Below are 13,076 nucleotides of genomic sequence, written 5' to 3'. Positions count from 1 at the left end.
TCCCCAACCTTAGCCTGTCTGGGAGAAGTGGGGTGAGAGCATAGATGCAGCAAATAGATCAGACCACATCAAGAGCTTTGTGAAAAATGGTAGACTGGAAGACGTATGAAAGGAGAAACATTTCAGTAGTTCCTGTGTGGACAGACCTGTCATCAGATAGGAGTATTTGAGGAGAAAACATGTCTGAGGTCACAGTGGAAGACTGCTTGTAATGAATGTTTGTTACTTAACTATCCTCAGATTCAGAGACAGATGTAGAAAGGGGACATTATCAGTGGATCGTGTGAAAGTGAAAGCACAGTGGAGCAGTTAGTAGAGCTGCTAACTTGCAGCTCTAGCGACCCTGGTTCACTCCTGACCTTGGGTTGCTTCGTGTGGAAGTTTAGTTGTCACATCGATTTTTTTCAGGTGCTCAAATCTCCTCCCAGATCTCAAAAATTAATGGTTTGGAAGTTGAATTGCCTCTATGTAAATTACCTCTCGAGTGGTGATGTGGGGGGGGGGGGAAATTGGGCACACGTGGAAAATAAAATGATGTCTGTATATGCTTTGTGTAAATAGGAGGTTGATAGTACTGATTCGGTGGGCCGAATGGCCTGTTTGCATACTCTCTCTGTATGACAATGAAATTAGCAGCAAGAATAAGACATTTATTTGCAGTATGAGTGGAGAAAGCAACGCTATTGCGTTTAATTTACCAGGAAAGGAATTGAGACATGAGGCCCGGGTCAGACTGAATGAGGTTTGTTTGACTCAAGAGATAGATGTAGCTTTGACCAATGCAGGTTCCCACAGCAATACCTTTGATCTTGTGAAAGTGAGTGAAGTTGAAGGGGAAGTTGTTCAATGTTCAGCCTCTGTACATCATGTGTCCTACAGAATGAACAAGGCAGTGTTTGCAGTAACCAGACCCATACTAATGTTTAGGACGCAGTTCTCCAATATCATTCCCATCGGAATTCAGGTTTAATATCACTGGCATATATTGTGAACTTTGTTAACTTTGCAGTAGAGGTACAATGCAATACATGATAGAGAAATTAAAAAAAGTAGTGTTCACGGGTTTAGTGTCCATTCAGAATTCAGATGGCAGTGGGGAAGAAGCTGATTCTGAATTGCTGAGTGTGCGTCTTCAGGCTTCTGTACCCCTTTCAAGATGGTAGCAGTGAGAGTAGGCCATGTCCTGGGTGATATGGGTCCTTAAAGACGGGCACTGCCTTTTTGAGGCATAGCTCCATGAAAAGGTCCTGGATACTACAGAGGCTAATGCCTATGATGGAGCTGACTATGTTTACAACTAATTTTAATACATAAACAAGTTCTGAAAATCTCCAGGGCTTTTCAGCTTTTTGTTAATCATCTTATAATTCCTAACTTGCATTGTAAGGTTCTAGTCCCATTCATAGTCTCAGTGTAGTATTTGAGCCATTGAAGACATAACTTGATTTGGTGGCCACATAAAAGCCCGCAGGACCATCTTAAAGTAGAACAGGATATTTTTTTCCCCAAAGTTCTGGCCAATGTTCCACTTTGCACCCCACCAAAACCTAATGATTCATTCTGTGATGCTACATTTCCTCCCATGACTGTCTCTTTACTGAGGGAGTTTTGAGAATACAGGATTTTTATCTTCAGGTAGTTGCTTTGATGTAATCAAGTGGAGTGGTAGAGGGGGAAGCATGTTGCCTGATTGAGATAGATTAAGGTTGGAAAAGACTCATATAGTGGATAAACAATGGTGTAAACCTCTGGGGACAATCATAAAATCATGCAGCACAGATGCAGGCCCTTCAGCCTGTCAGTTCTGTACTGATCATCAAGAATCTACTTGCACGATTTTCATTTTTTTGTACTCTCCCCACTACCAGATACTACCACTTAATTACACACTGGGGAAAATTTACCCAGAGGCTGATCTCTGGATATTGACCCCAGGAGTCACCAGTCATAGGTTTGACCTTCAGTCCTCAACCCCAAGTCACACTGATCATGGGTGTTACCTTCAGGCCTCAACTACTGGACTGGCACGGACCTTCAACCCTGGTGACCTGGGGTGTCACCGTCCCTTGTGACTCCTGCCTGCATGGACCTCTGACCTGAGACTCACCAACCTGAGGATTGCTGGTCTCTTCAGCACCTGCTGACCTGACCTCTGAGATTACTGATCTCCTACCGTGGAGCACGTTGACTTGGACTCCGAACACCGGCTCTTGATTTACTGCCTCTGACCTCTACCACTCCCTCATCCCTGTCCCTAAACTCTAACCTGAAATCTAGCTTCACAAGCTGGCCTCAAAACCATCCCTATGAACTTTTTATTTCAAAAAGCAACTAACATTGGGCATTACAACTTGGTGTGATCTTGACCAGAAGACCTTGACTTGTTGGTCAGTCGTGACCAGTTCTGTAACATCGATTCAGTTTTTCTCTCTCAGCAGATGCTTCCAGATTAGCTGAGTATTTCCAGGGTTCTCTTCTGCTTCAGTTCTCGTATATCTGAAATATGCCCTCTTCCAACTGCTCTCAGACACTTGCCTTCAGTTATATATCGATGGACAGATCAGCAGAAATCCAGAAGCATTAATTTTCCCCTCCTATGCAGCCACCAAAAGCGATTGTCACCTGCTAATCTTGGTCTCACAGATACTCCCTTTTCCTTGCTGTTTTAAAAGTCTTAATTTCTCATCTTTTTAGTTCTCATGAAAAGTTACTGAGTGTAAACTTTGTTTCTGTCGCTGCACAGATACTCCCTGACTCATTAATTTATTCTCTAGCAAAGTGCTGGAGAGTAATATTTTGTGGGTCAGGCAGCACCCGGTCAAGATGTACAACGCTTCCTCAGTTGACATCTTCCAGATAGTTTGTAAAATTATTTATTTCAGTACTTTTACGTCAGCTTTTCATCTTAAGTGTGTTTCTGGAACTGTTAGAGCCTGTGATTTACAGTTTGGATATCGATTGAGTGATTTAGCACTGTGCTGTCTCCAAGAAGATTCCAAGGAATACAGGTGAGAGGGAATGCGAGCAGCCTTGAGGCGAAGAAGCTGAGTGATGGGGGCGAGAGCTGATGATTGTCTCCATTTTACCGATTTAAAGCTTCCATTACTTGGCAATTAAAGCATCAAAGGTTGAAATATCGGGGTGAACGTGGAAGGCGAGTGAGGGCTCAGTGCTGACTATTTGCCTCTTGATTGTTGCTACAAGCGGATCCAGGGAAGGAGTCTGTGAGGCGGCCTAGCGCTGCTCTAGAGGGTAGACGTCTGCGTTCGAGTGGTATCTCTCTCGAAGTTGTTGGAGGGTGTTAATGAAGTAGTGCGTTCATGTGTTGGACTATGGACTGTGGATTTTTTTCAGTCTTGTGGTTTTTATATTCTGTGTTTTTGCCCATTCTTTCTTGTTGCTGCGTTAGTCGTCCTTTTGTTTGTGTGGAGCGAGTATGAGTGGGTTAACGTTCTTATTGCCGCTTGGTGCAGTTTGACCGTCTTTTTGTGTGAGGGAAGGGGTTTTGGGGTGCCATGTGGAGTGATTTGTTTTTTTTTGTGTGGGGGGGAGGTGGTTTGGGAGTTAATGTTTTTGTTGCCTTTTGGCATGTTTTTTATTAGTTTATGTGGGGGAGGGAGTTTGGGTGTTGGGCACTGATGATCGTGTTGCCATTTTTTTTGTGTGTGTGGGGAGGGTTGATGTTTTTTTTTAAATTCCATAGTTTCCTTTGTTTCATGGCTATCCGGAGATGATGAATCTCAGAGTTGTATACTGCGTACATGCTATGATAATAAATGAACCTTTGAACCGTGGCATCTGTGCAAAAAGTATTTGATCAATGACAAGATTTCTGCATCGCCTGAAGATAGTTTACATTCTTCTCATTCTTGGAACTGTGTGATGATATTAATATGCATTTAATATCAATTCCAGGCTCAAGCTGCACATAGTTAATATATTACATATTGGAGCCCAATTTCTGATTTGGCCCCTAGTGAGACTAGGCAAACCAAGAAGGCAAAATACTTTGCTTAAATCTGTACCTTTAATTTAAAAGCTGTTTGCTTTTTCCTTGATCTGAACCAGAATGAAGTGTCTTTGTGCAGCTTTATTTATGGTTAAGTTGAGGAGGCAGAAAACAATAGATTTTTTTTGTTGTTGCCAGTTGTATATAGGTCACAGATTTATGTGACAGGGCTGACAATGAAAGACACAGATGAAGCTGGCCTCAAATAAAAGCACTTCACGCAAAGGATGAGATCTTTATTATTTTAAAGACTGTAGTCTCTTGTTTACTTCAAGGATCTCAGCACACCACTGATTAATAGTGGGGCTTCTGCTGTTCTCTACAAGTTTATTGACCTGAGTTAAGGAGTATTTGACCAGAGGACTCCATTCACTGCGAGCACGGGGGATTAAGTTTTTGCGTCTGTGAAGGTGAAATGAACAAAGTATTCCAGGCGAGGTATTAGTCTTTCTTTTTAAATCTTTTTATTGAATAAGTACACAAAAGATAAACCATATAGGCACTAATACACTGTTAGAATATAATATATTACAGGAAATATTACTATAAGGTATTAGTCTTTAAGGAGCTTCCCTTCTCTCTGTCTGAGGCAGAGGCCAGCTTAATTGGGCCCTAGGGAGATCCTGCCTATCAGTGGCAGGCAGCCACTGGCATGTTTGCCCACACAATTCAGATAACTGCCCACGATTCCGGGCCATATAAATCTGTCCTTTTGATGACCCTGGGTACTGTGCTAGGGTCATTACTGGAGAAGGCAAGCACGGCACTGCCGCCAACCTCCCAAATCACAGAGGTTCAATGGGCTCCATTGAGTTGGATGGGAGCTCCTTTGCTCACGTCTTTGGCGGTTCTCTATCGCAATGGGCCCAACATGCGCACAGGTCATAACTTCTCAATCTACTTTACAAGCCTTTTATGATTGGTCCGTTGTCCATGATAGTAATCACTGAGTTTCTAGGCGGAATTTCCTGAATGAGTGAAATGTATCCCAACCACTGGAATTCTGCACCTTGTAATCTGAAATGTTCTTTCTTTAGTACAACAGGAGCATAGGAACTTGAGCCAACATCCTGTCTCCTGCTGTCAGGTTCAGGATTATGACCCAACCCTCTTGCAATTGATGGGATGTTTCACTGTTGTCATTATCAATGGAAGCCCTTGTTCAAAAGCAGTTGGTACCTGTTTTTTATTCAAAACTCATCACTGAACAGTGCCCTTGTGTTGTTGGAGTATAGCCAAATGCAGATGGCTGCTTTTTTTGCTATTGGCTCCCAGACAGTCCTCAGGGACAGCCTGAATGAGTAAAATGTAAATCTGCTCTCAGGATTAGGCCATCTGTTTCAGGAAGTGAGAAGGGTTCCTGCATGTTTTCCACCTAAGGTTTCTGTCCACTTAGATAATCGAGTTCAGTGATCCCATGCAAAGTAATACTTTACTCCAGTCGACATTAAAGATGCTGGAGTGTAGAGTGTACCTTACAATTCCTATTTTTTAAAAAAGCATCAGCAATCTGTAATTCCACAACATGCCAGCAGGTGAAAGTATTCCCCAAACTTCAACTTTCATATTACTCTGTCTAGAAGCATTTCAGCAGAAGATTATGACTCCATAACATGAGAGCTGCTCAGAATTAAAGCTGCACACTTTTATTTGGCTGTAATATCTGTGGATTTGATTCCTTAATGAAATATGCCTTGCTGTAATCAAGGAGATTGGACTCAGTGCAAACTAGTGTAATAGTTAATCTATGTAATGCAGTGCCAGCCAGTATTTAATAAAAAAATGAAATGATATATCATTGAAAGTAACACGGAGAGAGGAATAGCGAATAAATATTGTTGATATCGTGTTGCAGAACTTCCAAGAGTGAGAAGGTTCTGGGCAGTTAAAAAAAAATCAACTTTATCGCATGGTATTATTTTCCTGTTTTATTAGATGTTCAGTCCTGTTTATTACATTGATGGGCTTGTCATGTTGATGTAATTAGCTTGTCATTGAAATGTGCTGCATGTTATTGCTCGGCATAATCCAGCCTCAACGGGTGAGGGCAGCATTGTGGTAGGAAGCCTAATGCGGCTTGGTAGCATGGTGGTTCGTACAATGCTTTACTTTGTCAGCATCCCAGGTTCAATTCCCACCGCCGCCCGTAAGATGTTTGTACGTTCTCCCTATGACCACGTGGGTATCTGCCGGGTGCTCCCGGGTCCTCCCACAGTCCAAACATGTACTGGTTGGTGGGTTAATTGGTCATTGTGAATTGTCCCGTGAATAGGCTAGGATTAAATCGGGGGATTGCTAGGCAGCGTAGTTCAAAGGGCCTATTCCGAGCTGCATTTGCTCCACTCCCCTGTACGTTCTGTAAAATGTCACTCCAAATGACTCCTCACATCAGGCCACCTCCTCCATATTTCTACTATGGGCACTTTTCATTTCATCGATGTGTTTCAGCAAGGTCTGTTGCTAACATTATCTGTCTAAGACTTGGACTCTATTATTAGTATTATTGTTAGTAATAAACTATGGAGAGCTTTGCTTGGTGATCTGGTCAGTGTGGTTAGTTCTGGTGCTTTATCATTAGAACTTTTATTTTCTTTGGTTTGTTTTTGATCAGATGTTCCCTTTGGGCATTATCAGCCACCTGTGATAACATAGCAGTCAAAGTCGAGTTTATTGTCATATGCATGAGTACATGTATACACAGGTGCAATTTAACTTGCCTGTAACAGCAGCACAGGCAGAACTGAAAAAGCGTGTGCGAGCAAGGAGGCCTACAAACCTGACTCAGTTACACCAGTTCTGTCTGGAGAATGGAACAAAATTCCAGCAACTTACTGTGAGAAGCTTGTGGAAGGCCACCCAAAACGTTTGACCCAAGTTAAACAAGTTAAAGACAATGCTACCAAACACTAACAAAGTGTATGTAAATTTCTGACCCACTGGGAATGTGATGAAAGAAATAACTGAAATAAATCATTCTCTATACTATTATTCTGTCATTTCACATTCTTAAAATAGTGATCCTAACTGACCTAAGACAGGGAATGTTTTCCAGGATTAAATGTCAGGAATTGTGAAAAACTGAGTTTAAATGTATTTGGCTAAGGTGTATGTAAACTTCTGACTTCAACTGTGTAACAAGATGTATTCCAGAAGATTAATATTTAAGAAGTCTAGCAACACACATCAAAGTTGCTGGTGAACGCAGCAGGCCAGGCAGCATCTCTAGGAAGAGGTACAGTCGACGTTTCAGGCCGAGACCCTTCGTCAGGACTAACTGAAGGAAGAGTTAGTAAGAGATTTGAAAGTGGGAGGGGGAGGGGGAGATCCAAAATGATAGGAGAAGACAGGAGGGGGAGGGATGGAGCCAAGAGCTGGACAGTTGATTGGCAAAGGGGATATGAGAGGATCATGGGACAGGAGGTCCGGGGAGAAAGACAAGGTGGGGGGACCCAGAGGATGGGCAAAGGGTATAGTCAGAGGGACAGAGGGAGAAAAAGGAGAGTGAGAGAAAGAATGTGTGTATAAAAATAAATAACGGATGGGGTACGAGGGGGAGGTGGGGCATTAGCGGAAGTTTGAGAAGTCAATGTTCATGCCATTAAGTTGGAGGCTACCCAGACGGAATATAAGGTGTTGTTCCTCCAACTTGAGTGTGGCTTCATCTTTACAGTAGAGGAAGCCGTGGATAGACATGTCAGAATGGGAATGAGATGTGGAATTAAAATGTGTGGCCACTGGGAGATCCTGCTTTCTCTGGCGGACGCACATTTTAATTCCACATCCCATTCCCATTCTGACATGTCTATCCACGGCCTCCTCTACTGTAAAGATGAAGCCACACTCAGGTTGGAGGATCAACACCTTATATTCCGTCTGGGTAGCCTCCAACCTGATGGCATGAACATTGACTTCTCTAACTTCCACTAATGCCCCACCTCCCCCTCGTACCCCATCCGTTATTTATTTTTATACACACATTCTTTCTCTCACTCTCCTTTTTCTCCCTCTGTCCCTCTGACTATACCACTTGCCCATCCTCTGTGTCCCCCCCCCCCTTGTCTTTCTCCCCGGACCTCCTGTCCCATGATCCCCTCATATCCCCTTTGCCAATCAACTGTCCAGCTCTTGGCTCCGTCGCTCCTCCTCCTGTCTTCTCCTATCATTTTGGATCTCCCCCTCCCCCTCCCACTTTCAAACCTCTTACTAACTCTTCCTTCAGTTAGTCCTGACGAGGGGTCTCGGCCTGAAACGTCGACTGTACCTCTTCCTAGAGATGCTGCCTGGCCTGCTGCGTTCACCAGTGACTTTGATGTGTGTTGCTTGAATTTCCAGCATCTACAGAATTCCTGTTGTTTGCGTTTAAGAAGCCTAGTTTGTTTTCAAAGCTGCTAATCTGAATATCATCTATTTTAATGCCAAATCTGAATTCATTCTTATCCACTCCACTAAGTTCATCAGTGACTTCAAACTCCAAGGTTGTTGCACCATAGTGAGCCTGTGTTTGATTTGACCACCTGTAACTTAAGGCCAATCACAAACAAGAGAATATCTGCAGATGCTGGAAATCCAAGCAACACACACAAAATGCTGGAGGAACTCATTAGGCCAGGCAGTACCTATGGAAAAGAGTAAATGGTCAGTGTTTCGGGCTGAGAGCCTTCACAAGACTGGAGAAGAAAGACGAGAAGTCAGTGTGAGAAGGTGGGGGGAAGGGAGGAATAAATATGAGATAGTAGGTGGTGGGTGAAACTGGGATTGACGAGGGGGTGAAGTAAAAAGCTGGGAAGTCGAGTGGTGAATGAGATAAAGTGCTGAAGAAGGGGTATCTGATAGGAGAGGACAAAATGCCATGGAAGAAAGGGAAGGGAGAGGAGCACCAGAGGGAGGTGATGGGCAGATAAGATGAGAGAGGGAAATGGGAATGAGGAATGGTGAATGGTGAAGGAGAGGTGGGGGGAGGGCATTACCGGAAGTTCGAGAAATCGATGTTCATGCCATAAAGTTGGAAGCTACCCAGACAGAAAGTAAGATGTTGCTCCTCCAACCTGCATGTGGCCTCATCGTGGCAGTAGAGGCCATGGTCTGTCATGTCATACACTTCCGGTATTGCCACCCCCCCCACCTTTTATTCCCCATTCCCATTTCCCTCTTTCATCATATCTCCTTACCTGCTCATCACCTCCCTCTGGTGCTCCTCCCCCTTTTCTTTCTTCCATGGTCTTCTGTCCTCTCTTATCAGATTTCTCCCTTCTCTAGCCCTTTATCTCTTTCACCAGTTGACTTTCCAGCTCGTTACTTCACCCCTCCACCTCTCCTGATTTCACCTATCACCTACTACCTTGTATATCTTCCTCCCCGCCCCCTGAAGAAGGGTCTTGGCCCAAAATGTCAACTGTTTACTCTTTTCCATTGATGCTGACCAGCCTGCTGAGTTCCTCCTGCATTTTGCGTGTATTGCTATAACTTAAGGCTATCTTCTTTTGCCTCTGTATCATTATCACCAATGCTAAAATTCTAATGGTTCGTCATTTTGAGAGTTGATCAATATAATACTTCCTATTACTCTTTTTCATCCTGAATGGCAGCCAGACTAGATCTGCATTTCCCATGAAACCACCCAATTCCTTCAAAATTCTTTTGGGTTAACTTTCTCATCCTCTCCCTTAAAATCATTTTCCCCATTGATTGTCATCAGCTCTTTGGTTCTTCAGCATGGCTTGTTATGGATGCCCGTTGGAAGGTGATTTTTGTTTTAGTCACCGCCCCTCCAATTTTTACCCCGAATCAGTCTCAGTGTGAACAGCTTTGAATAGGAGATTATCACAAAGGAAGATTCTAACAGTCATTAAATATCATAAATATTAAGAAATATTCTGGGTATTTTGAGTACTTAAGGTTATGTATAGTACCCAATAATGGAAGGAAGTAATGTTACATGTACACAGAATTACGTGCATAGAACAGAATAGACCATTTGACCCATGACAAACAAGAGAAAATCTGCAGATGCTGGAAATCCGAGCAACACACACAGAAATGCTGGAGGAACTCAGCAGGCCAGACAGCATCTATACAAGTCCTGGTGAAAAGTTTCAGCCTGAACCATCGACTGTACTCTTTTCCATAGATGCTGCCTGGCCTGCTGAGTTCCTCCAGCATTTTGTGTGTGTTCCTTCGTTACATGATGTTGTGCTGATCTTCTAACCTAGTCCAAGATCACTTCCTTCCTACATAGCCCATCATTTTTCTATCATCCGTATGCCTATCTAAGTGTTTCTTAAGTGCCCCTAATGTACCTGCTACTACCACTATCCCTGGCAGTACATTCCATACATCCACCACTTTTTTTTAAAAAAAAGCAAACCCTTGTAAGGTTGTCTGTTTGATGTGTCAGGAGTTAAAACTAATTTACCACCTGTTAGCAGTGTCAGGTTTAAAAATATTAATGCATCTAGATTTGAATATCCTTGAGAATGGGAATGCAGTCATTAGTTCGCTTGGTTTAAATGAACTGTTGGCATTCCTTTTAGATCGGAAGGGAGAGGAAATTGAACACCAACTGTCCAGCATGGCTCTGGGTGAAACTTTGAGAGAGGAGAACACGACTGATGAGCCCTCTGTGTCTGAAGGTCAACTTGAAACAGAAGAACAGAACCCAAATCCAGGTACGTCCGTGGGATGAAATGAAGAATGACCCTTAAACCCAAAAGAGCAATTACTACTTCACCTCCAGAATGTGCTCTGGCATTTGCATTACCTGATATTTTAGCTCATGCCCTCTACTGTATGTGTTCCCTGTCTCTCTGGTTGAACTGGTGGGTATTTGCATGGTCTACAGCAGCGGTCCCCAACCACTGGGTCGCGGACCGGTACTAGGCTGCAAAACATGTGCTACCGGGCCGTGAGGAAACAATGCGAATCAGCTGCACCTTTCCTCATTCCCTGTCACGCACTGTTGAACTTGAACATTGGGTTGCCAACTGTCCTGAATTTGCTGGGACATCCCATATATTGGGTAAATTGGTTTGTCCTGTATTTTCCCCGCAAAGGTAGAGCGTTCCTATGAAATCTTTTGTGCGGAAATGGCGTGAAGCGAAGAAGCAATTACCATTAATTTATATGGGAAAAATTTTTGAGTGTTCCCAGACCCAAAAAATAACCTAGCAAATCATACTAAATAACACATAAAACTGAAAATAAATAACACTAACATTTAGTAAAAACAGGAATGATATGATAAATACACAGCCTATATAAAGTAGAAATAATAAATATACAGTATAGTCGGGAAGATGAAGGCAAAACCGATCTGTGAAAAAAAATTGGCACGTACATGCATGCGCACATCACATGCTCACGACACGCATATGCACACAGGTGCCCATGGCTTCATGGTCATGGTAGTCTTTCCTGGGGTAAAGTGTCCCGGGATTTGACTGCTACTTTTGTCCCTTATTTGGGAGTGAGAAAGTTGGCAACCCTAACTGTAAAAGACATGCTGAGGTGAGTTTAACCCTACTTGAACATCCCCCCCACGGTCGGCCGGTCCGCAAGAACATTCTCAATATTAAACCGGTCTGCGGTGCAAAAAAGGTTAGGGACCCCTGGTCTACAGATATCTTCGGAAGAGCAAGAAATGCCTGACCTTGTATTCTACTTGTCACGACCTCGGAAGACATTGTTTAGCTGAGGAAGTGCAGTAAAAGTTTTGTTGCCCAGTATTTAAGATCTCTCCTGCTCCAGTAATTGACATTTCAGTAGGAATACTGGTTGAGCAATGCTGGGACAGGCCGAATGATGAGGTTGGGCCAACAAAAGTACAAGAGTCAACACCTGATTAACCAGTACCTGTCAATTCTGGCCTGTGCTGGGTAACCGAGCTTTACTACACTGTTTCTTTGCCTGGGATAGGATGATGGGAGGCAATTAAAACATCACAAGGAGCAATGTAGTCAAATTGGATGGTTGAGGTGATAAGGGTGCGGTTTTATCCAAATACCATTTTTTTTTCCAAGTGTGAGGCCGGGTGGTTCATGGTCATTGGCTCCTACAGTATGGTTTGGGCTAATAAGCTTCCTGCTGATGCCTGTAATGCAGCCACTGCTCCCCCAGCTGCACTTCACGGCTGGTTATAGGCAAGAAGAGCGTCTGATTATCTTCATATTTAATTTCACCCAAACATCTACAATTATCATTCAAGGGAATGAATGCAGATTAAGTTGCACAGTAATTGTTCTGAACTTAATTACCTAATTTTTTTTAGGCCTTTTATATTTCGTTGGGGAAGCAATTCATGCCCTGTTGTATACTGCTACAATACAAGATGCTGAATCACTAGTGTCGTGACAGACATGCAGTTTCTTTGTCAGTAAAATGTTTTGTTTCATGAGTATCTGAGGGTAAAGTGAGTAATATCATCAAGCTTTAAAGAATGAGGTGTCCAAAAGTGGGAGTTCCCCGTTATAAGAAACAATGAAGGAATTGCACAGCTTTCAGATGTTAGGTGAGAAAAATTTGGGCAAGGAGAGGGCACAGAGAATCTTGACTACCCCATGATGACACTCAGTAATTGAAGAAAAGGTGACCACCTTGTAACAAGAGAGGGAGAGTTGCATCCCTAGAAACCAGGTGTATGGCGATTTTTCTTTAACGGGAAGCCATGCCATCTCCGCGTGCATCAAGTTATATGAGTTGGGCGAAGAAAATAAATTTTGTGTTGATTTATTTACTTTTTTTTTTACCCGCATAAATCCCATGTGACCAAATTTCATTCTGTATCTCAAACTCTTGGATGGTGATTTGCAAATTCTGTAACAACAAATTTCCGTAACCTAAGTAGCATATATTCGAGGGGACAATGACTGCATTCATAAGTATGATCCTAGAGAAAAAGGGAGGGAGAGAGAGTGGGGGAGAGAGGGGGAGAGTGATACATGCATCTTGGAGAGTAACAATGGCATTAATATCAACCATTATGAAATGCTTTGAGCGGCTGGTCATGGAGCACATTAAAGCTTTTCTCTCAGCTGCACTGGACTCCTTCCAGTTCGTTTATCACTCAAATCGA

At 43.0% G+C, this 13,076-nt stretch overlaps 1 protein-coding gene across 2 annotated transcripts in view; it reads left to right on the top strand.

The window, feature by feature from the left end:
- Positions 1-13,076, top strand: part of LOC134337913 (rho guanine nucleotide exchange factor 10-like protein) — a 225,223-nt gene that overhangs the window by 49,675 nt on the left and 162,472 nt on the right. For both annotated transcript variants that reach the window (XM_063033279.1, XM_063033278.1), the window contains one exon: positions 10,540-10,674. In XM_063033279.1, coding sequence (XP_062889349.1) covers positions 10,578-10,674 — 97 coding nt within the window. In that variant the 5' untranslated portion in view covers positions 10,540-10,577. The remainder of the gene's footprint in view (positions 1-10,539; positions 10,675-13,076) is intronic.

This window comes from Mobula hypostoma, chromosome 25 (assembly GCF_963921235.1).
Source record: "Mobula hypostoma chromosome 25, sMobHyp1.1, whole genome shotgun sequence".
Taxonomy (NCBI): domain Eukaryota; kingdom Metazoa; phylum Chordata; class Chondrichthyes; order Myliobatiformes; family Myliobatidae; genus Mobula; species Mobula hypostoma.
Note: the sequence above shows the minus strand (reverse complement) of the source record. Positions and strands in the feature narration are given on the sequence as shown.